Source organism: Solanum lycopersicum, chromosome 12, assembly GCF_036512215.1.
Source record: "Solanum lycopersicum chromosome 12, SLM_r2.1".
NCBI classification, from domain to species: domain Eukaryota; kingdom Viridiplantae; phylum Streptophyta; class Magnoliopsida; order Solanales; family Solanaceae; genus Solanum; species Solanum lycopersicum.
Window position 1 is genome coordinate 45989321 of NC_090811.1, and position 25837 is coordinate 46015157.

General features: G+C 36.2%; 1 protein-coding gene across 13 annotated transcripts in view; it reads left to right on the forward strand.

Annotated features, from left to right (window-relative positions):
• Positions 1-16347: 16347 nt before the first annotated feature.
• The window catches only part of LOC101254459 (ABC transporter C family member 17), a 67032-nt gene continuing 57542 nt past the window's right edge, over positions 16348-25837 (forward strand). For 4 of the 13 annotated variants that reach the window (XR_011213462.1, XR_011213461.1, XM_069292670.1 and 1 more), the window contains exons 1-6: positions 16348-16642; positions 17276-17809; positions 22527-22705; positions 24707-24746; positions 25245-25401; positions 25703-25817. Coding sequence is in view for 5 of the 13 variants with exons in the window: in XM_069292670.1 (XP_069148771.1) it covers positions 17480-17809; positions 22527-22705; positions 24707-24746; positions 25245-25401; positions 25703-25817 (821 nt within the window). In the remaining 8 variants the exon portion in view is untranslated. Of the gene's footprint in view, positions 16643-17275; positions 18096-22526; positions 22706-22950; positions 23075-24706; positions 24747-25244; positions 25633-25702; positions 25818-25837 lie in introns of those variants that run through there. The other 9 variants (XM_026028595.2, XM_026028594.2, XM_010315879.4 and 6 more) reach the window with 7 other exon arrangements.

The following is a 25837-nucleotide window of genomic DNA, read 5'->3' on the forward strand; positions in this document are numbered from 1 at the left end:
TACGTCTAGGGGGTAAACCCGGATGTGAAAAACATGGTATCAGAGCATGAGGTTGAATATCATTGAGTAATGTCTCTCTCTCTACCACATATTTGTAGTTTTGTATTCATAATTGTGAAGCGCACCACACTTATGAGTAGGAACCTATATGATGCTTAGGAATCGCTCTCTTTATTGGAAATCTTATATCGTGCCATTAGAGTATACTTATTGTGTTCTTTTGCATCTAATCTTGTTGTTGTGCTTATCGGAAGAATGAACACTCGAAGGAATGCGACTTGAAGACTTGAAGAGGAAATTTCCAATGCGGGAGCTTCTCGCCGTGGTGAGCAAGTTCCTCCACTTGAAGAAGATGCTAATATGGATCAAGCACCGACCAATCCTCCTACTTTGATGGATGAGAATATAAGGACCGTTTTTCTTCAAATGGCACAAGCTATCACCACTCAAGCACAAACGGCCAAGACTCAAGCCCAAGCTATGATAGCTCAACTAAACCCAAAGGTTGTGCCTCATCCTCATCAACAAGTCACTACTATGGCTTCCCATTTGAGGGACTTCACTCGTATGAACCCTCCTACTTGCTATGGGTGTAAGGTTGATGAAGACCCCCAAGAATTCATCGATGAAGTCTCTAAAATACTTTTGGATATTGGGTTGTCCACAAGTGAGAAGTCCGAGTTGACCACTTATCAACTCAAGGATGTGGCGCAAGCATGGTATGTGCTATAGAGGGATAATAGGCCATTAAGGGGTGGTCCGGTGACTTGAGAGATCTTTAAGGCGGCTTTTCTAGAACGGTCATTTCCTAGAGAGATGAGGGAGGAAAAAATGGTGGAGTTCATCAACCTTAGACAAGGAGGAAGTAGTGTCCATGAGTACTCTTTGGAATTCATTAAGTTATCCAAATATGCTCCTTCTTTGGTCTCCGATAGAGACCGTCGTTTTATGACGGGGGTGTCGGAGGACTAACAAGAGGAGTGTCATTCTGCTATGCAACATAACGACATGAATATTTCCCATCTTATGGTGCAAGTAAGAAGGGTTGAGGAGGCAAGGGCTAAGTGAAAGAGTATAAATGCTAAGAGAACAAGGTCATATGCTGGAGGTTCTTCAAAGAATAGGCTTGAAATACAAGACAAGTCTAGATTTAAGAAGCGGGTTTCTAATAAATTCCCTTCAAAATTCCCAAAATCTAGTGGTGATAGGGTGTCTAACCCTAAACTCAAGAAGGGAAAAAGAAACAAATTCAACAAATGGGAAGACAACTTATAGAAAGTATGGTAAAAAGCACTATGGTGATTACCTTAAGGGACGGATAATTGCTTTAATTGTGGCAAGAGTGTTCACAAGATGAGAGGTTGTACAAACTTGAAGAGTCAAGACAAGGGTAGTGGTCAAGCTCAAGCAAGTGGTTCTAGTGATGCTCCAAAGAAAAACTGCTTCAATGCTCTCCGCTCTAGCAGTAAGCAAGAGACTTCTCCCACGTGGTGACTAGTATGTTGAATGTCTTCTCATTTGATATATATGCCTTACTTGATCGCGACTCTACTTTATCATTTGTTACACCTCTAGTAACTAAAAAGTTTGATATTTTACCCGATATTTTGCATGATCCTTTGGTAGTGTCTACCCTGGTGGGTGATTCGGTTGTCGCAAAAAGGGTGTATAGCAATTGTCCAATAATGTTACCCAATAGACTTTCATATGTTGATCTAGTAGAACTCGATATGCTTGATTTTGATATTATATTGGGTATGGATTGGTTGCATGCATGTTTTGCCTCCATTGATTGTAGGACAAGAGTTGCAAGGTTTAACTTCCCAAATAAACCCATTGTAGAGTCGAAGGGGGGGAAATTCTATTTCTAGAGGTCGTATTATTTTTTGTCTAAAAGCATGCAAAATGATCTCACAAGGTTGTATACATCACATAGTAAGAGTCCAAGATCTAGACTCCGAGTTCCTCCGATTGAGTCGGTCCTCGTAGTGAGTGAGTTTTCGGAGGTCTTTCGTAATGACCTTCCCGATATTACTCTCGAACGGAAATTGACTTTGGCATTGATTTGCTACCGGATACAAATCCATATCGATTCCTCCATGTCGGATGGATCTCGACTAATTAAAGGAATTGAAGGCTCAACTTAAGGATTTACTAGATAAGGGTTTTGTAAGGCCTAGTATTTCTCCATGGGGTGCTCCGATTTTGTTTGTGAAGAAGAAAGATGGGTCCTTGAGAATGTGTACTGATTACCGCCAACTCAACAAGGTCACTAATAAGAATAATTACCCTCTCCCTCAGATTGATGACTTGTTTGATCAACTCCAATGGGCTTGAGATTGGGGTATCACCAACTTAGAGTGAAAGGTAAGGATAAACCAAAGACGACCTTTCGGACTAGGTATGGTCACTATGAGTTCCTGGTTATGTCTTTCGGTCTCACTAATGCTTTGGCGGTGTTTATGGATCTAATGAATAGAGAGTTTCAAAATTACCTAGATTCATTTATCATTGATGATATCTTGGTATATTCAAAGAATTAGAGTGATCATATGGATCATTGCAAACCCTTAAAGAACATCAATTGTTTTCCAAATATAGAAAGTGTGAGTTTTGGTGGAGGTCGGTGACATTTCTTGGGCACATCATCTCTTGTGAGGGAGTTGAGGTAGACCCAAGGAAAGCGGTGGCGGTGAAATTGACCTAGACCATTGACTCCAGCCGATATTAGGAGTTTCTTGGGTCTAGGGGTTATTATCGAAGGTTCATAGATGGTTTTGCATCTATTGCATCTCCTTTGACTACTTTGACTCAAAAGAGTAAGAAGTTTGAGTGTTCGGAGGCATGTGAGAAAAGTTTCCAATTGTTGAAAGATAGGCTCACTCCTACTCCGGCATAAACTTTACCGGAGGGTAGAAAGGGTTTTATAGTGTATTGTGACGTATCCCGAGTGGGACCGAGGTGTGTGCTTATGCAACATGAGAAAGTGATAGCCTATGCTTCTATGCAACTTAAGGTACATGAGAGAACTATCCCACTCATGACCTTGAGTTAGCGAAATTTGGAGGCATACTTGTATGGGGTACATGTGCATGTGTTTACCGATTATAAGAGTCTTCATTATATGTTCACCCAAAAGGATTTGAATTTTGATAAAGAACATGGCTAGAGTTTTTGAAAGATTATAATATGAGTGTCCTCTATCATCCCGGCAAGGCTAATGTGGTTGCAGTTGCCCCAAGTCATATGACTATGGGTAGTGTATCCCACCTTGATGAAGCCAAGAAAAACCTAGCAAGGAAAGTACATAGGCTGGATAGGTTGGGGGTGAGGTTGGAAAGTTCTCCGTATGGGGGTGTTATAGTTCATCATAACTCCGAGTCATCTCTAGTGGTTGAGGAGAATTCCAAACAACACCTAGATCTAGCCTTAATAGACTTGAAAGAATCGGTTCTCGACAAGTTTAATGAATCATTCTCCTTAGGGGGGATGGTGTACTAAGGTAACAAGGGAGATTGTGTGTTCCCGATGTCCATGGGTTGAGGTATCAGATCCTAGAAGAAGCACATGGGTCCCGCTACTCAATTTACCCGGGTTTGACAAAAATGTACCATGAACTAAGGGAGATATATTGGTGGGAAGGTCTAAAAAGGGACATATCGGAGTTTGTCGCTAAGTGTCCAAATTGCCAACAAGTAAAGGCCGAACACCAAAAGCCGAGTGACTTACTACAAGGAATCCAAAATCCTACTTGGAAGTGGGAAGACATCAATGTGGACTTTGTAGTAGGTTTACCTCGTACTCAAAAGTCATATGATTCCATGTGGGTGGTTGTGGATCGATCGACTAAGTATGCTCATTTTATTCCTGACAAGTTTACGTATTCGACAAAAGATTATGCAAGAATCTTCCTAAATGAGATTATGTTCCGCCATAGCATTCCGTTATCCATCATATTGGATCGGGTTGCACAATTCACATCGAGATTTTGGAGGTCATTCCATAAAGGGTTGGTAACTACGGTAAAGTTGAGCATCACTTTTAATCCCCAAACGGATGGTCAAGTGGAGTGTACGATATAAACCCTTTTTAAGATATGCTTAGAGCGTGCATTATTGATTTTAAAGGGAATTGGGATAAATATTTACCTTTGCACTAATTAGCCTTAAAGAGAGTCTTAAAAGGAGGTTCTTATATATGTTTATGTTATGATAATATATGATGTAAATATGATGACCATGTCACATTGTTGATACTATATGTTGATTAGTTCATTTATGGGTATGCCTTGGGTCATAATGTTAATATATGATGAAATGCAAACGTAAATGCTATGTTATGTAAAGTTGGACATTGGTCATGTTTTCTTGTTGAGGATACTTGATTGAGTAAGGTTATGGGGCTTTGATTTGTTATTGCACTTGTTAACTTGATAAGGATTCATGAGTAGTTTTCTTGCTTATTATGATATGATTGACTCTTATTTATTCTTGTGATAGTTTTCCTTGATGATAGGGTTGTAGTAAATAATGGTTTCAAGTATTTCAGAATAAGTATTACTTGTTGAGATACTAAGCATGTTTGGTTGGTTGATATGACTTGTTTGGCTTTGCACTAGGTTCTTAAAGGGGTAACATGACATATTTTTACTAAAAGTACCTTTTTAGCATGATTTGCTTGTATATGTGCATACGGTCTTATACTTAGTACATATGGAGTACTAACCCCATTTTCTTTCCTTTTTCTCAAATATTTTAGGTTCCGGTCATTGAAGAGTTTGGAAGGCGACATTGTTGAAGGCTTGTATTCTTCCTTTCATCCAAGTAGGGTAGGTCCTTAACTTTCAAGGGAATTTCCATCATCTAGCTCACAGACTTGTTATGAGCTTAAAGACTTTCATTTCTTTCCTTTTCTATTGAGTATTATACTTTTCTACGACCTATATGTGGTCTTGTTTGATTGATTTAAGGTTTGTGCCCATATTGTGATAATCGTTTAGATGGTATGAGATGAGACAATCGTTGAGACTATCATTATATATCTTATATATATATATATATATATATATATATATATATATATATATATGCATGTGTAATAAATGTAGAAGGCTATGTAACCTTCCTATACGAAGGGTCTACGTATACTAGATACGATTATATATTATGTGTGTGTAGAGGTCTATGTAAACCTCCAAGTAGTGATAATGAAAGTTTTAAATTTTTCCGTGTTTTTAAACCTATGAATGTAATGACATGAGACTAAGAGGCTCGTCATCGTCCTTGAAAAGGACGATAACGCCAATTACGTCTAGGGGGTAAAACCAAATCTGATAGAAGTTATGGATGAAATTCCGTTAACAAAACTATTGTAACAACCGACCAAACCCAAGAAACTTATGATATTTGTTGGAGAGGTGGGTCTGGGCTTGTGTTTTACTGCCTCAATTTTCTAAGAATCTACTTGGATTCCTTCATTGGATACCACATGACTAAGGAGAGTGACCTAAAATGGTAACTAGAATTCACATTTTGCTGAACTTAGCGAATAGCTGGCGATCTTTGAGTGTTGTCGAAACAACTCACACATGTGTCGCATGCTCTTCTTAACTTCAAGAATAAATGAGGATATTATAAATAAAGTCAATGATGAATAAGTCCAAATATTTTTTTAACACATTTTTCATTAAGTTCATGAAAGTTGTAGAAGCATTTGTTAGTCAAAAAGACATTACTACAAATTCATATCCTGAAGGTTGTCTTCGGGATGTTACTATCTCTAACTCTAAGCTGATGATAGACGGATCTTAGGTATAACTTAGAAAATCAACTAACACTCTAAAGTTGGTTGAAAAAGTCATAAATCTTGGGATGGTATATTTATCCTTGATTGTGACTTTGTTTAACTAACAATAGTCAATGCACATCATGAGAGAACCATCTTTCTTACGCACGAACAACACTGACCATCCTATGGAGAAATGTTGGGTTTGATGAAGCCTTTATCTAGAAGTTCTTTTTCAAATGTTTTTTTTTCAATTCCGTTAGCTGAAGGAGAAATTGAAATGGATTGGAAATCTAGAAGGAGATTTATTCCCAAGTCGATTTCCCTTCAGGAGGAACTCTAAGAAGATCTTTTGGGAACACTTTTGGAAACTCATGTACTACTGGACTGATTCAAGAGTTGGGGTTTCAAATTTAGAATCCTTCACCTAAATAACGTGATATTATACCCTTTGGAGATTATCTTATTACCTTAAAGTAAGAGATAAATCGACCTGTAGAAGTTGAGCTACTACCATTCAACTCTAAGACTAGATCGTTTGGAAACTGAAACTGAATTATCCTATTTTAACAATAGATTGAGGTATAATAGGAATGTAACTAATTCATGCCTAGAATGATACCAAAATCAATCATTTCTAGATCTACAAGGTCTTTTTAGGTGACTCTATGAGAAAATTTGATGGCGCAATTTCTGTATATCCGTCTAGCTATAACTGGATCACCAACTGCAGTAGAGACTGAAAAGGGTTTTAAGAGAGTTTTTGTACTGAAATCAAAGTTTACTGCTATATAGGGAGTAACAAAATAAAGTGTAGCTTCTATATCTAACAATGCATAAAAATCTAAATGAAAGACTCTCAACGTACCAGTGACCACATTTGGAGAATCTTCTTCATCTTGGTGAGCATGAAGAGCATACAACCTATTTTGGTATTTGACCATCACATGTACCAGACGAGGTACCTTGTTGAGTGTGATGGCATGTTAGCACTGCTTAAGTAATATACTAAGTCTTGTTACCTCCTTGTTCTTGCTTGGCAGAAGGGTAGTCCTTCAACCAATGACCATAGAGACCACACCCGAAACACCCTTCTCTGCTAGCAAAACACTCACTCAGATGGTTATTACAAAACTTTGGGTAAGATGGAGAAGTATAATCACCTTAAACACTCTTATATGAATTAGAGCATGATGCCCTGCCTTTCAAATCCTGTCAAAACGTAGGGGATGAAGTTCAAGCTGATGAAGGTGTTGGGGTTGTAGACCTCTACGAAAATTGTGAGCGATTTCTACCACTGACCTCTGTTGAGAGAGTTCATAATTCCTTGTCCAAACCTTCTTGTTGTCCTTAGTCATTTCTCTAAAATTTTCTCCCTCAAACTACTGATTCATGAGTCTGGAGATATTTGTATCCCCTTATAGTATAGCATTCATACACTCGGTCTTTACCAGGTTAGATACTCCAAACAAGAACTTGCTTGTTTGGGCCCTTGCATTAACAACTATATGTGGAGCATACCTAGAGAGTTAGGTGAACTTCCGCCAATATTGTTAGACTGATATTGAAACCTGCTTCAAGTTCATAAACTCCTGAGCGTTTGCCTCCCTCAACTCTCTCGGGAAGAACCTATCCAGAAAAGCTCCAGTAAAACAACCCCATGTCACATTATATGCATTCTAACCCCTTCTCTCCTTCAACTATTGAACTAAGTATGAACGATATCCTTGAGTTGATAGGATGTTAGCTCAACACTCTCAGTACTGGTCACTTCCATTACTCCAAGAATCTTCTTAACCTCATCAATAAAGTTTCATGGATCCTCACTAACCTTTGGCCCTAGAAAATCTAGAGTATCACCTTTGTTCGCTTTCAAGCATTCAATTTTTCTTTTTTTAATGTCGCATTCGGTGATGGTCTACATTTTTTTAAAGTGAGATTCATACTCGGGTTCAGATGGTCTACATTTTTGTCTTTCTCATTTGGCGATTTGTCTTTTTGTTCAAAGTACATCGAGATACCTCAATTAATTCACGTGTTGTGCACTGTCAACTCAAGAGAGATTATACTCATTAGGTGATCTTCCCTTCTTAATAGGCAATCAACAATATGCATGGAGTTTACACTTCTTCTCATAGTTTGTTCATTCATCGAAACATTCATCCTTGCCTTGTCCTTTAGCTTTTGTAGCTGTAAATAATCAAAATATCATTTAAAGAAGACATAATTAGGCATTGAGGACACTAAATATTGAGCTAAATGGGTCAAATGAGTGTAAATCTACTACTCATCAATTGTTTTGACTAAACGGGTACAATAGATTCTAAGAGAATGTCAAATATTAAAAAAAGACACAACTTCCATCATAAGGAAGGATGAGGAGAAGCTGCTGAAGATCATGATCATTTTCAACCAAAAAATCATTGAACATATAACCACACCACGGTAAGTTGCCTAGAAAGAGTAGTATTAGTACAAACAACGCGTACCTTAGGCCTCATCGGTCATCAAAAATCAACCTCATAATATCAAATAATACCAAATCTTAACCCAAATACTCCTTTCCAGGTGTTCATACCCTTTTTCGCTGCCAACTCTATCATTTAAATTTCCTTTCCCTCTCCTATGATGTCATAACCCCATCCCTGTATCATACAAAAAAATTTGAACCTGACCATTCTAGCAACACTAGAATCATCTCGATCTCTTCATTCTTGAATTCAGATTAATCAACTGATTCTATCAACAAATCCATCACCTTATCCAATATTCTCTACCAATACCCTAACCCCTTACTTCCTTTTCAATTTAGTGGATGACCTACAAAACTCTTACTTATTCCCTTTTATTTAACCTAATGCATAAAACACACCCCAAGTAACTCGGACTATCTAATGATCTCCAAGATATCATCTATGATGTTTACATGCAATTTTGGTCTAAAAAAACCACCCCGACATTTAACCACACCAATCTGGTCACTCACACACCATCTTGTGACAGAAACATCATAATGAATAAATTCGGTCCACTCATTTAACACACTCAAAAGAATAGTGAAACATGTATCGTGCGTGGTAGCAAACCCAACTAAACATATATTTCATATTAGGTGTGATATATGATAAAGTTGATATTATGTACGAAATGTGGTGATCGAGTCAATTGTAAAAGTATATCAGGCATGGTAATCGAGCTTTAACACCTCAGAAATTAGAAAGTTGGATTGGAAATTAAAGGTTTCATTTTTAGCTATTGACTTACGAGGCCTATCCACATTCGTGAAAGCATCTAGGGGTCGTAGATGGAATTCGTAGAAATTGAGTTGAGATTTGGGGAAAAATCAAGTTTCTGAAGTTGGATCTACGGTAACAGGGACGAGGTATATAATGTAGTATGGGTTGTAAGAAGTGTCTTTATGATTAATCAAGACTTAGAGAAATTATGGACTTATGCTTGATGACTACAGATGGGTTCTGCAGAGCGTAGAAGGGGTGACGGTTCATAGAAAGGGTTTCGTGGAAAGTAGGTTATGTTTTAGGTCTTAGTAACTTGACATATGGTTCTACAATTCATAGGTCCAAATAGTAGGGTCCTCTAACAGTTGTTAATTAGGGGTCTTTTATTTTTTTTCCTATCCAGCCAACCCCTACATTGTCATGACCCAAAGTATACCCTAGGTGTAACATGACATATGGAACCCCAAAAAGCCCTAAAAAATCCACATAGCTTACATCATACAAGATAAAAGAAATAAATTTTCAAAAGTAGTATTTTATATCATAAAAGGGTTTTATAAGCGAAAGTCTAACATAGTCTCAACAAGTCATACAAACATCAAACAAAGTAGTTGGGATGTGACCCATACACCAGATACATCATCCGGAAACTCAAAAGACATAAAGCAAGTAAAAATGTTTTGATCCTCAAATATGAGGATTCACCAACTCTTGAATTTGGTAGAAACTTATCTACGAATGTGAAAGATAGGAGCGTCGAACCCTACATTAACGAGACAATGAAGGCACAAGTATAATTTATTACATGAGATGTACAAAGTATGGGGCAATATGCATAAATAGACGTGATGACATCAATAACTTAAACATGTAATGCATGACCAACATTTGAATATTCAAAGGCTTAAAGAAGCATTCAATATTAATAAGAGACATACATAAGAAAGCTTTGAAGAAACATGTTATTTTTCTGAGATATTAGGTTTAACCAACAATAAGACCATGAGAGCTATATCATGGAATTCAGTATATCTCTCATGCTGAAAGAAAGAGATACTACTTGCAATAGGTTATTTTGAATATCAAACGGATGGTTGATACAATTGCATAGACTTATCTTTTCTAAAAATGGTTTTGAGAGTTAAATTACGAAAAAAGATAGTTATCAATGCACATTTAATATTTAAATTATTTTATATAGAGAAATTATTTGAAAATTTGTATAAAAAAATTATTTTTTTTAGTTTAAAGTACATATTACAAAATTTCAATTAATATTATTCATAGATAAATCATACCAAATATTACATATATAAATATATGATGGTTTAAATAAAATTAAAGAATATCAATCCAAAAAATTTTAAAAAATATTCCATAAAATTAAAATATAAAACGTAAAAATAAAATAAATTTTATTAGGTATAAATGAAGAATAAAGTTCTTATATGAATAATTAATTGATAAAGAAAAGGCCAAATCATATGCGGTCACTCAAACTTGTGCCGATTATTCATTTAGACACCTCAACTAGACATACTACCTATTGAACACCTCAACCACCCCAGATTTGAATCGTACAACCATTTTTTGCCTAAATGGCAAATCATTTGTGATTCACGCAAATGGAGTCCGTGAATTTGTTTTTCTATCATTTTTACCTTGCCTTAATGGCACCAGCGTTAATATTATACTTCAATGTTAAAGTTGAAGTGAAATCTCCAATTCCTCTTCCCCAAAATCCTCTTCCCCTATTCCTCTTCCCCAAAATTCATTTAGAACACTAAATCTCCAATTCTCTCTTCTTCACTAAATCTCCAAGTTTCTCTCTTCTTCTCTAAATACCCAAGTTTCTCTCTTCTTCTATAAATCAATTCTCTTTTATCAAATGTCGCAAATTTCAGTGAATATCGAGTAAGTTGATGTATGAAAGTGTGGTTATTATTGTCGACTGAAAACTTCGAGGACTCCTTTGAACCAGGTCGTCGATTTTTTGGATGCAAAGCATCAAAGATTTGTTATATTTTGAACAAAAAATGTTCTTGTTGTACTATTTGAAAAATCAACATTTTTGTATAGTAATTACGTCTTACTACTGTTAGATGGTTTGTAGGAAAATGGTGGATGTGGATATTTTAGATGGATTGATCCGTCGCTTGAAAATATTGATGAATCATTCTCAAAGAATAGACTAGTAGACGGTCAAAATCTGATTGATCGACTAAATAGAAAAGTGAAAGAGCTTGAAGAAGAAAAAGATTCTTTGAAATTTCAATTGAATGAAAGTGAAGTGAAATTGATGGTATTGAACAAGAATCTTAAGGAAGTTAAATTCCAAAGGGATTGGGAAAATATCAAATTTAACCGAGTCGTGATTGTTTTTCTTTGTCTACTAACTATCAAATGGTTCTTCAATATTTTGTAGTTGATAGTAGTTCAAGATTGTAGTACTTAATTGTTTAGTTTTGCAGTAGTTAGGTAGTTATTCTAGATCAATTAGTGATGTTTTAATTGGTATATGGCCTTCATATTTTGTAACAAATTGGAAGTTTGAGTTGAATTGATCACTTGCCATGTGTTTTGAAATTTTTTTCTAGAATTGAATTGAATTTATCAAGTTGAATTGAATTGATCAGTAGTCTTATTGACAAAAACACAAGACATGCATTGAAAGGTAGTGTCGTTGTTGTTCAAAAAGTAAGTTAATAACACAAATGCATGACTGAAAATACATAACACAAAGTAATGGTTGAAAAATACCTAACACTAATCCATTGAGAGGTAATAAAAGAACCATTGTCTTACAAAATACATAGTCTTGCTAACACAAATACAATGTTCAAAAATACATTAGACGAGTGTTCAAATAAACCAAATAGTAAATTGTTTTCCAATAGACACCCATTTTTCATTTGTTGTAACTGTGAGGTGCTGACTGCATCTTTTCCCTTCCATTTTAGGCCACGGGGTTTTAAAACCAATGTCTATATTGGTTGGTGAAGCACTCTTCAATGTTGTTGGCCCACGTATAATCTTCTCACTTGATGTACCAGGCTGCAATATAAGATAGAAAGTGTGAAATAAGGTTAGATTATAAGGCTATAAAATAAACACTAAAACAGAGTAAACATGTTAAGTGAACATACATTAAATACATGGGCTCCAGTTGTAGGATTAGAGTAAACACCAAAACCAGTTGCAGGCCTTCTGTTTTCTCCAGTAGCAGCAGCAAATGAGGCAGAACTGTATGGTCTCTTGTGACCTGATAAAGGTGGCAATTGACTAGAAGAACTATCTCTTTCTGTAACAAATGGGGTTCCTCTTGCATTAGCTTTTTTTCTTCTCAATCCTCTTCAGTTCCAACTTGAACCCTATTTTGATTAGGTTTTGGCACATATGTTGTGTCAGCACAAATAGAAGTTGGTTGACTTGATTATGTAGTCGCATATGTGGTTTTGGAAGTAGAATGTGATGGACCTCCCATTGTAGACTATATAACATAAATAAGGATATATGAAAACTTGTAGAAGAAATTATGAATAGAATTGCGATAATGGAAACGAAGCATGCGGCAAGGCCTCCCAATTTGAATTCCAATTTCATTGCCCTTATTCCGAAAGTAAATGCAAATGAATTTTTAAAGGCTAGCCATTATCTAATCTTACAGTTGTTTGGGTAGTTCTTGGCACAGCACTGGTATTAGGACAAACAGAATTTTGTATTCTAACTTGTTGAACAAAAATAAGTACATATGAATAACTGTCTAAATGAAAATTAAGGCAAATGAATATGTAAAGAAAATCTTACTCTTGTTTGAGAATAACTTTGTTGGTTGTTTCTTTGACTTGTAGGCTGAGAAGTGCTCCCCTTCCCATACTATGTCACCACAAAATAAAACATATGATTATAAACTTTAAGCAATTTAAAAATGTGAATATGACTAGTATTACCTACTCTTGCACACACAACTTTGTTATGACCAGTTTTCTTGCAAATGGAACATGCCATCTTTACTCCTTTTCTGGAATTCTTTTCCCATTTTCCGGGCTCATCCTTGCTCTTTCTTCTCTTTTTTCCAGGTCTTCCTGGCATTTTTGTTGGTTTTAGAGGCTCTATTGATGGATTTGTAGTTTTAGGCCATATTCTCATATTGGGTATTGGTTGGATGAAATAATTGTAAGCCTTGAGAAATGTTTCCTTCATATACCAGTGCTCTACATGTTGATCAGGATCTTGATTCAAGTAATAATAAGCACAAATAGCATGAGGGCAAGGAATACCTCTCAACATCCACAACCTATAGTCACAATGCTTCTTCTCCAAGTCAACAACAAATGAGTATTCACCATAACGAATCTCAAAACAATTCACCCCATTCCATTGAACATTACAGTTCTTTAAATACTCCTTGTTTCTTTCTAGTATTGCCCTTGCCATAGATGCAATGTCTAATATCCATGTTTCAGCAAGTTTGATCATGTCTATGTGTCTGTTCATCATTTTATGCCTATATCCTCTAGCATGATAATAATTGATTTATGTCTAGCAGCTAAGATCCAAGAATTGAAAGTCTCACACATGTTATTTTCTACAACATCACACTTGGAATGAGTCTGAAAAAAAGTTCTACACCAATTTATGGGATCATAATGTAGTAAGTCCTCTGTTATTTCCTTCTTACCTAGCTTAGACATTGCATGAACTTCTTCACCAAACTTGACTTCAAACGAGGCCTTTGAGCATCTCCAAAACTGTTTCCTTCTTTCTTCTCCTTTCCACTTAACATGCCAATTACTCCATATATGTCTAGCACACATTTTTCTCTCAGCATTTGGTAACAACTCTAAAAATACAGGAATAAGTCCCTAACAAAAAGTATATACTAAAAAAGTAATTGGAGTAGTAAAACTAAAACTAAAAAAAAGAAGAAATTGTGTAAACAATACCTTTTGCATATCTGACATCACACTCAAACCTTCACCAGTTCCCAAGTTTAGATCAGCAATTAAATAACTTATGACCCAGCTCCAACTATGTTTTGTTTCTGTATCCACAACAGCCCAGGCAATGGGATACATTTGATTGTTCCTATTCTTTCCAACAACAACTAATAATTCACCCTTACAACCTCCCTTGAGAAATCAACCATCAAATCCAATTATATTCCTACACCCCTCCAACCATCCCTGCTTAAATACATGAAAGCACACATAAAAATACAAAAAAAGGTTCTTCCCTGGTTCAGTTTCCTTATCAATTTTTATCCAACAAGAGCTTCCAGGATTGGTTTGTTTGATCACATCTGCATAGTCACACAATCTGGCAAATTCCAAATTCCAATCACCCATGTCTTCCCTCATAATTTTCTGTTTAGCCCTGTAACAAAGAGTCTTACCAACATAAAGACCCAATGTCTTTCTAACCAAATCTTGAATTTCCCAAATCCTTATGTATGGTTGAGATATAATTCTGTCTTTAAACTTTCTAGCAATAAACTTTGAATTACACAACATATTTCTGTTTAATGGAATACACTTGTGAATAGGATGATAGTTCTTCACAATAAAATCACCTGAGTCCCTGCCAATCGAAGCATATAACAACCACTTACACTTAACATTTTTGCACTTCACCCTCACTCTATGTTTTTCATTAGGTCTTAGCTTTAATTGTCTTCTATACTCTACAACATAATCTGCCACTGCTACCTTCAAAGACCATTCCAAGCTCAAAAATTGACACTTCACATTCTTCAGCATACCTAACCTTTTTGCTTCTCCTTCTAACAAGTATGTCTACTCCCCTAACAACATCCACATCTAGTTGTTCATCACTATCACCACTCCAACAGTCAAAGCTATAAATATAATCTTCGTCTCCACCCAATTTTCCTGCATATTTGTCAGTTTTGTTTTTTCCAATATCCTTTAAGCCTCTATCTATACCACCAGCCTCTCCAATTGGTATTTCTTCCAATTCAATAGCCTTTTTTCTCTGTTTTATGTTTCTTCTTTCTTCTCTAAAAGCTCTCAGCTCCTCATCAATATCTGAACCATCTTCTGAAGGTATATCTAAATCTAAATCACTACTCAAGAAATCAGATGCATGTTCTCCACCTAGGTTATCATCCACTTCCTCTCCACCTAGGTTATCATCCACTTCCTCTCCACCTAGGTTAACATGCTCACCCTCACCACCCTCACCAGTAAGGTTACAAGCTTCACTTTCTCCACCTAGGTTAACAGCTTCACCCTCACCACCCTCACCACTAAGGTTACAAGCCTCACCTTCTTCACCTAAGTAAACAGCCTCACCATCTTCACCATTAGTTTGATATCCTATAGTTACCTTAGTGTCAAGTAAGGGTTTATCTAATACATGACAGACATATACTTCAAAAGTGTCCTCATGTTTTAAGTCTTTAATAAGGTGTAGTAAATGTTGGTCAGTTGTAATTAGGATCCATTTTTATTCAATAAATCTTTCACATAAAAGCCTCTAATAGTTTCATACCCCTAATTCTTTAGTATAATACAATAGTTCCAAAATGAAAAAGTGGTCCTTGATGATATACCTGAGTGCAGACACACACTTTCCAACATAAGTAGGGACAAATCACTCAGATAAGATTCCACCATGGTAAATCTTCGTAAATATGATTTCTTCCATGGTCAATTGTTAACCCTACAAAATATCAACCAAAACCTAGATTTAACTGAATATACTCATACAAACAACTAAAGATGAAGCTTTAAGTCATACTTTTTGGTAATAGTATAGAATGGACAGAATATTCACAAACCCTAAATTTTTACAAAACGAGAGCTTTATGAAATTCATATAAGAAAGCATGTAAAGAAACAAAAATCAAGCTTACAGGAGGATAGATCGTAACACGAAGAAGAGGAATCAAACAACAATCGAACTTCAATTTGAAATAAATCGCGAGATGGAGAGCTTGAAATCGAAAGAAATTGCGAAGTTAGAAAGAGATAGAGAGAATTGTTATGTGAAAGTTAACGATTCGGGAATTTTCCCCAATTTAGGCATTAACAAATACACGTCGCATACACGTGGTATTTTTTAAATGGTCATTCAAAACACGTCAGATACACGTGGGGAGGTTAACTACACGCGCCACATATTAATGAAAAGTGATTAAAAAATTGTTGTACGGTTCAAATCTGGGGTGGTTGAAGTGTTCAATAGATAGTACGTCTAGTTGAGATGTCTAAATAAATAATCGGGACAAGTTTGAGTGGCCACATATGACTTTGGCCTAAAGAAAACTATTTTATTACCCATACATCCATACCTTATATTTGTGCTTGTATGCTTTGAAATAATTCAGAATTCATATATTCACTCAATCAAATCACACTCTCTCTCCTAACTCGAATACTCATATGCTTCCAAAATTGTTTATTTGTTTGAAGTAATATTTTAAAGTGGCATCTCCTTCTCCGTAAGCAATGACGCTAGCAGTTTCAACATTGTTGTTGTTTGGAGTTTGGACCATTTTCAGATTCCGCTCTTACCTTTTCTTCTTCATATATTGCTTCCTATTGGCTTCAGATGCTCATTTGCTCACTTCACTGTGTCTCAGTTGGGTTGGAGAGGTATCATTCTTTCTCTTGTTTTATTATCTAAATTTGAAGTTATTTACTTGAAAATTTGAACAACTTTGGGGGCTAATGACTTAAATAGTTAGTTTCTGTAAAGTCTATGTCAATGTCATGCTACTTAGCTTCAAGGCTATCTCTCCCTTTCCCGCTTAATGCATAAACCAATTATGAGTATGCGTATCTAAACTTGTCCCCACTATATCATCTAGAAACTTTATGTGCCATGTTAGCATCGGGTCCATGAGTTTATGAAGTTGCTAGTTGAGATCAAGTTGAGGTGTCTACATGGGACTCTCAAAGTTGGAGTGCTTATTTCTTAGCTCAGGCGAAGTTTGATTATCTGTTTATGTGTTGTGTGTTCATTATAAAAATATAGTTTAACTGTCTGGTTTTTGTTAGATCACTAAGTATTTAATTCTTCCTCTCATTATTAAATCATGGGTGCCTCTGTTTCCATTTATGCTCATCTGGACTTTGGTCTTGGTCTACTTTCTATCTGTTAGCTTTCTCATATTTTAGAAAGCTACAACTTTCTAGTCTTTCTGTCATTAAGCATTGGTGCAATTTTAGTTGCTTGATTTCTCCACATCTAGCTAATGGCTGTGTATGCTTTTTCCCTAATTGCAGTAAATTTGTTATGCACAATTGTGAGCAGTTCTTGGTTGATTGAAAATGCACAGACCTTAGTGCAATCCAGAATATTTCGTTGGCATACAGAGGACCACTATTTATAGCTAACCCCTACTTGTTTGGGATTGAGGCGTGTTGTTTTTGTGGTACAGTACAGTAGACCTCTAACGTGGTGAAATTTTGGTAGAGTGGTTACAGAAAATGATTTTCGATGCACTAGTTTGGTATTGCAAGCCGGAGGCAAATGGGATATGGGCCAAAGAAACTGACAGCGCTTTTGGTGCTTATACACCATGTGCTATTGAATCAGCTGATTGTATATCTAATGTGGTTCTTTTTGTGCTGTGTGCGTATCGCTTATGGCTGGTCAGGATGGACCACGAAGTTCGCAGATTCCAGTTAACGTCGAAATGTTACAATTACATATTGATCCTCTTGGGAAGTTGTTGTGCTGCTGAGCCTTTGCTCAGATTGTTTATGGGCATTTCAATCTTCAATCTGGATGCAGAAACTGACCTTGCTCCTTTTGAGGTTGTATCTACTCCGTGTTATAATTTTTCAGTTTTCTTATTTCTCCCATGCACTTCTGACATCAGCTTTTCCTTTTGTTTATACCAAATTCATCATTTTTTCATTCCCTTAGCACATAGAAAAAATTAAAAATATCATACCAACCTGTTTATGTATCTGCAATTGCATGTACCTATCAGCAATGAAGAAACTTGCACTTGGCATGCATAATCATGGCTCAAAATTATGCACCACTTTCCTTTCAAAGAAATTAAATCATCTTCGTCGTTCATTTCTTAGGTATATGGTAGGTGAATTATTGTCATACCGTGTAATTTAACCGTCTTCAATAATTTACTTTGAAGTATTTGTCCTAGTGATTCTTCATTTTCTTTTTTTATCGGAATCACTCCAAAGGACCAATAATGGAAATTAAAACTACATGAACTATGAACTAATTCACTATGTGTGATTCCCCAGTGGAGTTGAAGTCGGATATATGAGTTCCTATTTATACTACTGTATTCGGTCCTTTTTAATTCCAAAGTGATTAAAGTAATTTGTTTTCTAAAGCAGGTCAGGGTTCCTGAAGCTAAAGATTCTCTACATCTCATACCATTTGTTGGGTAGTTCACTTTGTGTAACAGATAGCTTCTGCATAGGTGACTGAATTTCATATTAATCACACACTAGACAGGGTCAATAAAGTCGCTATGATTCATTCAGTTCCATTATTGCATATTTGACCTCATTAAAGGCATGTATAGTCTTTTGAAGTTCAACTTGCAATTTTACTCTCCTTTCATCCTTCTTGTATCGGCGGGGGCCGGAATAGGTGATGGTAGCGGAGTTTGGTTTAGGGCGATAGGTGGATAGGTCACATTCCTCTTGTTGTTTTTACATGATTCTCTACTCTCACCATTTTTGTACCTCTGAAGGTAAAACATTTTCTTGAAACTTTTATCTTTTTAATAATCTTGATGTTTAGAGAGGCATTTAATCTTGATAAACTCATAGATTTGCTTCGCAAAATTTAAGATGTCTACATCTCCTAATACTATAGCTTTCTCAATAGAAGGCTTTAAGTCTTCACTTTGCAAAACTTTCTTCTCTTGCTTCATTCAGTCCGGAATACAACTGGAGGTAGAGATAACCTTACAGAAATATTTTATAAACACTCCTAGAAACACATCAGAATGTGAGCCTTTTCCGGCTATCTTCACAGGAAATGGCCTCCCTGCAACACCTACAGGTTCTCTTATGAATGTTTTTCTCCCTTGGAAATTACTTATTGTTTCTGATCTTAGACTGTTCTGAGACTTGTTTAACATACAGATGTTTTCTGGCGTAATTTTATCTCACCTGCAACTCACCTACTGGTTTGATTTCAGATTTTTGACAACTTTTTCCTGCCGAATCTGCTTTTCTTTTTTCAGAATTCCTTAGCCTAGAAATGCTCCTAGGCACTCTTTTGAGGAACTTCCTTTCTCCTACTTTCTAGGCATGGAGCACCTTTTCCGCCGACTTCCTCGCTGGAACCCCTCTTCTTTCATCACCTTCTTCTCAGCTATCACCTTCAATGGTAGCATACCAACCTTTTTCTTTTCTTTCTTGTCAAGTTCTGATCTCAAATATGAGTGAGAATAGGATATATTTCACCGCAAGCTTTAAATTATTTGAATTTACAAGATGCGCTACGATTGAGCTATTTGGTATGATTTGGTGGAGAGAAGTGGTCATATGATGAGGAGCTCTTCAATGAACAGTAAAGCCATGGAATGGATTTGTCATAGTCTTAAGGAATCCTTGAAGCACCAAAAGAGTGTGTTAAGAGAGATGGAGAACAAAAGAATTGGATATATAGCTACATATAACTTTCATAAGAGAAATTCAATGCACATTGCTGATATATGAGCATTATATTCTTAAGAGGGATCAAAGGTTGGTCCTAATCATTCAAGAAAAAACATTAAATGCTGGTTGGCTCGACGTTGCATTTAAGGTAGAGAGATACTTTCTTTTCACCTATTGATTAGGTAGGTCCCCATTCCCCTAGGTTGTCTGAAACCCACTATCCATATGCTAAAGCAGTACAAGAAAGAAATGGCAATCCAAAAAGCTTTGGGAAGCAGACATAGAGATTAAGAAGGGGAATATTCTTAATTCTGAATCCTCCGGGACAAAGGTTGATGGATTGCTAAAGAGATGTTTGGTTTGGTAGGGAAGATGAGAAGAAAACTTTTCTAGCAGACCTCAGGAGTGGATATATTCCAAGTGGAAAACAACTTATAGGGTAAACATATTTGAGATGGTGGTAACCTATTTCGTATAGAATCTCTCATAGAAATATCGAAAAGAAGATTCTTCAAGGAAACTGTTTCTTGTAAAAAATCCAGATTTCTCTTAGAATGGTGGAGTCCCCTAGCAGGATGCACCCCAACAACAGAGGACTATTGGAGTTCCTGTCACCTCTAGTCCAACCAAAGATAGGAGGAAAATGCAGAGGATGGATTTCTACCGAGGAGGAGACCTAACTGAAAAATCACCTCAAAATGGCCTAGGATCTTGATCAATGGAGAGATCTGGAATATCCTCTACAAAGTGTCATTGTTTGAAAAGGAGGCAAGTTTTTAATTCCAATTTGGGTTGAGAGAAACCTAAGATTTGAGTCGTCGACATTATCCAATATTATAATTGTTGGAGTGTCGAGGAAATGACCTTAGATACGAGGTTGTGGAGGAAACAAATTAGGGTCGAATGCTAGTAGTTAGTACAGAATTTTCCTTATCCTTACATACTGGTGATTGTAGTATTTTTCCTGTAGTTTATTGTCTTTCAATTTCTGCTACTATTGACGTCTCAGTTGTTTTTTTTCCCAGTATGCTTTGTCATGCTTTCTATAATTTATTGCCATGATTTTTTGACTTTCATTATTTCTTTTTCAATTTTTTGGATATGCTTTTCTTTGAGCCGACTCTCTACCTCCCAAGGTAGAGGTAAGGTCTGCCTACACTCACCCTCGCCATATTCCACTTGTGGGATTACATTGTGTATGTTGCTGCTGTGTTTGGTGTCAACAGTCCTACTAGGAGAAACAGTCGAAATGGTGGATGTGCTGATTCCATTTAATTGGTCAAAATAGCTTCAGTTTCTTAGTGTCTTATTGTAAGCTGTTTTGCTCATATATAGAAATAGACACAAGTTACCAGTTTCAATAGAAAAGATAGAATCCAACTTAATTTTTATCTTTTTCTTAAAAAAAATTGCAAAGCGAAGTTCCTTGTGAAGTGAAGATTTTTATGATATTTACTTCATAACATTCTTTTAAATATTTTCAAGCGTAGAGGCCAGTAAAAATGGTAGTTGTATAATGTGCAAGCTTTTCTTTTACATTTTTCCTTCTATTTTGTCAAGAAATAATCAAGTTTTCTTTTGACCTTCTGAAGTAAATGTTAAAAAGAGAAAAAAGTTTTCTGTATCTTTTATCATCACAATGTACAATGCAGGGGCTTATATATATGAAGCTAATAAAGCCAGTTAGTGATAAATCTCTACAAATATGGGATACAAATAAGATCTTATCTTAGGATAAACATGGAAAAAGTATCTCAGCCATTTAAAAGATTGTCTGCTAGTTGTGCCTGGATGTCATGAATGGAGTACAAATCAGCACACTGTCCAATTTTTCTTTGATGAAGTGTCAATCAATTTGTTCATGCTGCAGGGCTATAGTTATTGTTGACTTAGAATCACATTATAGCTATGTAGAAGGGTCTTACTTTCAAAGATTTAATTTCTGCAATAGTAGCTCACAAACACCCACGTATCGCTTTGGACTCTGATTCAACACTTGACCTTGGCACAATATTCTTCTTTTTATTACTCCATGCCACCAGATTACTACTCAAGAAAGCGCAATACCCTGAAATTTACTTCGTGTTGAATAGGGATCAGGCATAGTCCACATCCGTATAATTTTCTACAGTCAAGGTGCTTCCCCTTTTGAATTGAAGTCCTCTTAAGAGATCTTTCTCAGATTCTATTTATTTTGTGTGCTTCTCTTAGGTGGACTACCTTTTGACTGTGCATAAAGCCATAAACTGCCTCACCATGCTCATGACATAGACTATTGAGTCTAGTGTAGCATAGGTAATTTAACCTTCCAACAAGTCATTGTTATGACCTTCTATCAACTACTAGATCATCTGATGCTTCACTCAGCCCGTGATTGCACTCGATAGGTGTACTCCCTAGTTTCCCTGTCTCCTTCAATAAGGTAGACTTATTTTAGTTTGCTGACAAGTTAGAACTTATTATAGACCTTTTTTGGAATGGCTATCGACTGAAGGTTACTAAGGAAAGATTATCACTTGGTGAGAAATTTTGATAGGTCCTTGAGTAGCTTTAGGGTATTCACATTTTTTTTTTGATGAAATATGCTCTTTCTTTTGATAATGTTGATACAAAGATGCTTGGATCATCTTTCGCCGGGTATTCAAGTATTGATGCTCATGCTTCTTGGAAATATCAAACAATTTACGATATGATCATTTGGTGTGGACTGTGGAGAAGAAAATACTAGCATGATAGCTTACATGTTCATCCAAGATCTGATCAGTTCTTTGCATTTAGTTATACATAGCAGCAGCAATTTTGATTACTCCTACTTGTGGACCAGTCTAGTGAGATCTTTCCTTCATATATCTAGTCAACTGACATATGTACTCTTTTCTTCCAGATGGTTTCTTTGAGCATTGAGACACTTGCTTGGATGTCCATTATTGTTATGAATCTAGTGGAAACTAAAGTCTATATCAAAGAGTTCCGATGGTATGTCAGATTCGGAGTAATCTATGCCTTGGTTGGTGAACTTGTGATCCTCAACTTCGTTTTTTCAATGCAGAGTTTCTACTCGAGGTGAGCTTGATATTTTTATTTTTGTTCAAATGCTATTTGAAGTAATTTCCCTTCTCAAGGCTTATTAATGTTGTCAAGTCATCTGGTCAACCTCATGAATGTTGGATGACCAATGAAGGGCTTTTCTATTAAGGAAAAAATAATTACATGCCAACATGTCAGATAAAATAACTGCAGTTGGATAATTATACTCCCATTGATTTTGAGAATTTGATTAATGAACGTGGCAGTAAGAAGTAAAATCTGAAGGATCCCCTACAATTTCAAAGGCTTAATGAGTTTGAGAAATCAACAGAACTCTCCACCAATCTTCCCCTAAGAGCAAACAAGGTTGCACACCAATTTTAGAAAGAAGAAAAAAACACTCAGGTAATGAATCTCATGGTATGAAAAATAGATCCTGTATATGCAAGAGAACTCTGCATCTTGTCAGATAGTTCTCTGGAGAAAAAAATTAGAAAGAGCTTAAACTTGTGAAACTTTTGGCATTATACTCTAGGAAGCAGCAATTGAGAAATTAGATGGTAAGAAAACAATAAAACAAGCTAGGTGTCTTTTTGGATCCTTGGCACGAATTTAAACTTCTGAATTATACATGCCTGCAAATTCTCAGAGAGTTGAGTCAGAATGAGGAGAGAACCAAGTTTCCTCGCCGAAACAAGTCCAGAAGTGGCACACACGCTTGGTGTCTGAAGAATCTCTCGACAGAAAAACTAGGATCTGATCGCCCCAATAGATGCGTGGGATCTCCGTTTTCGTCATGGGTTGTTGGGGTTTTCTTGCCAGAGGATGCTGGGTTTAGTGTTGGTGCTGGATATTTCACATCACCAACAAAAAGAAAGTTAGCTACTGCCAGCTGCCAGAGAATACTGGGAAAAATTCTCAGTTTACCGGAAAAATGCGCCGCAATGACAGCCATGGCCAGAGAGTAATGGGACAAACCCTCATTTATTTCCTCTACTTTTATCTTCTGATGTGCGAGTTCTTGACTGTCCAACAATTCACCTCATACAACAGAGTTGGTCCAACATCACTCTATAAAACTTATCTTGAAGTCTTGGTTTCACAATCTTATCTCAAAAGTACCGGAAGCCTCCATTCATCCCTCCCTCTAATACGAAATGTAACATCACCGTCCATCTCACCATTCCCTTGGATCATACGCCTAAGAAACTTGAAACTTCCTCTCTTGAAGATGCCATGAGTCTCGATCTTCACATGAGTTACGTCACTACACTCTACTTACTCTGTCTTAGTCCTGCTCAACCTGAATCCTTTATACTTTAGGTTCTATCTCCAAATCTCCAGCTTATTGTTAACTCTCTCTTTGTGTCTTGTCAATCAGTACTATGTAATTCGCAAATACCATAAAACCATACAACATAGTACCTCTCTTTGGTTACGCCGCGTTAGTTCTCACCAAGACGAATAAAAACGGCTAAGAGTTGATCCCTGATGGAACATTATGACAACTGGAAAGTACTCAGAGTTTCCGCTTCCATCCTCACCCAGGACTCCATTGTATATGTCCTTAATGACGCTAATGTAAGCTACAATACACTTCTAGTCCCCAAACATCTCCATAGAACCCCCTAGAGATATTGTCGTATTTTTTTTCTAGGTCAATGAACAACTTGTGTAAGTCTCTCTTCCTCTTTGTATTTTTCTCCACCACTTCCTTGTTAGATGAATGACTTTTGTAGTTGAATGTCACAACATGAATACAAATTGGTTCTTGTAATAGACGCGCTCCTTCTGACCCACATATCCACCACACTAATTGTTTTCCTAATTACATTCATTCAGTAGATCTATAAGAACACCTTTTTTATAAGAATTAGACTGTTCTCTGTACTGGAGGTTTTATAATCTAGAGTCACAACTTCTTTTCATTCACTTAGTATATTTATAAGAAAACCGTTTTGATTGCGTCAAAAGATTCTTTTCTATATGCTATCTAGGGAATCAGTACTTACTCATAGCTTTTACTAAATTGTGCAGGTTTACACTGTACATCTATTACAGTTCAGTCATCTGTCAGGTATTTATTATGTCCTTATCATCTGTTAGATTTTAGCGGGTGCATTTTGCACCTTTTCTAGCTTTAAAAAATTAATCAGTCATATAAGTTCTTCAAGGAGATTTACCCAGGATTAGAGCTGATTTATATTGATGAGGATATATTGATTTTGCATGAGGTCTAGAAGTATTTCTTGACTGTAATATATTGTCCCTCAATATCAGTTTGTCTAAGATTACGTTCAAGTAGTTTGATCAGTTGTAAAATCAATTTACATAGTTGAAGAATCGGAAGATATTAACCATATTGGTTGTAGACGAAATTGTGCCTTGTATCAGGCTGCAGTTGGAACAAAATTCTGGTAACCAAGTTTATCTTTTATTCTAAAATGCATGGAAAAGTAACATATATATGCTTGAGTTTCAAGAACTTAACAGTACAAACCAAATTTATATCTTAACTACCTACATTTTGTTTCATTAGAAAATTGAACTACAAAATTTGAATTGTTTTATGCAGATTGTATTTGGGGCTCTGCTTCTTGTCCATCTTCCTCATTTGAATCCTTTCCCTGGCTATATTCCATTAAGGAGTGAGTCCGTTGATGATAAAACTGATGAAACAATCCTTGGAGAAGACCATATTTGTCCTGAGAGATATGCATGCATTTTGTCAAGTCAGTGGATTCTGCTTATTAATTTTAACTCTGGCCACTTACTATCCTGAAACGGTTTCATACTTTCATTTGGTTTGTTGTGCTAAAAGAAAGTTTACAGAAACAATATGAATGATTTGCACTGATGGACTTTGCATACACCTCTTGTTCATTCTTTCGGAATACTATGACTTTATGCCTTCTCTATTTGAAGACTCGGATCTAATTTCTTATGACTTTTCATTAAGACTGGTAGGTCCTGTGGGACATTGAACTCTTTTTTCAATAGCTAAATGATAATTGAGTTGCTTAACTGTGGTAGGGATATCTTTTGGATGGATAACCCCCCTCTTGCGACAAGGCTATAACAGACCAATCACTGAAAAGGATGTTTGGAAGTTAGACTCATGGGATAAGACAGAGACATTGAGTGCAAGGTTGTATCCGTGTATCTTTC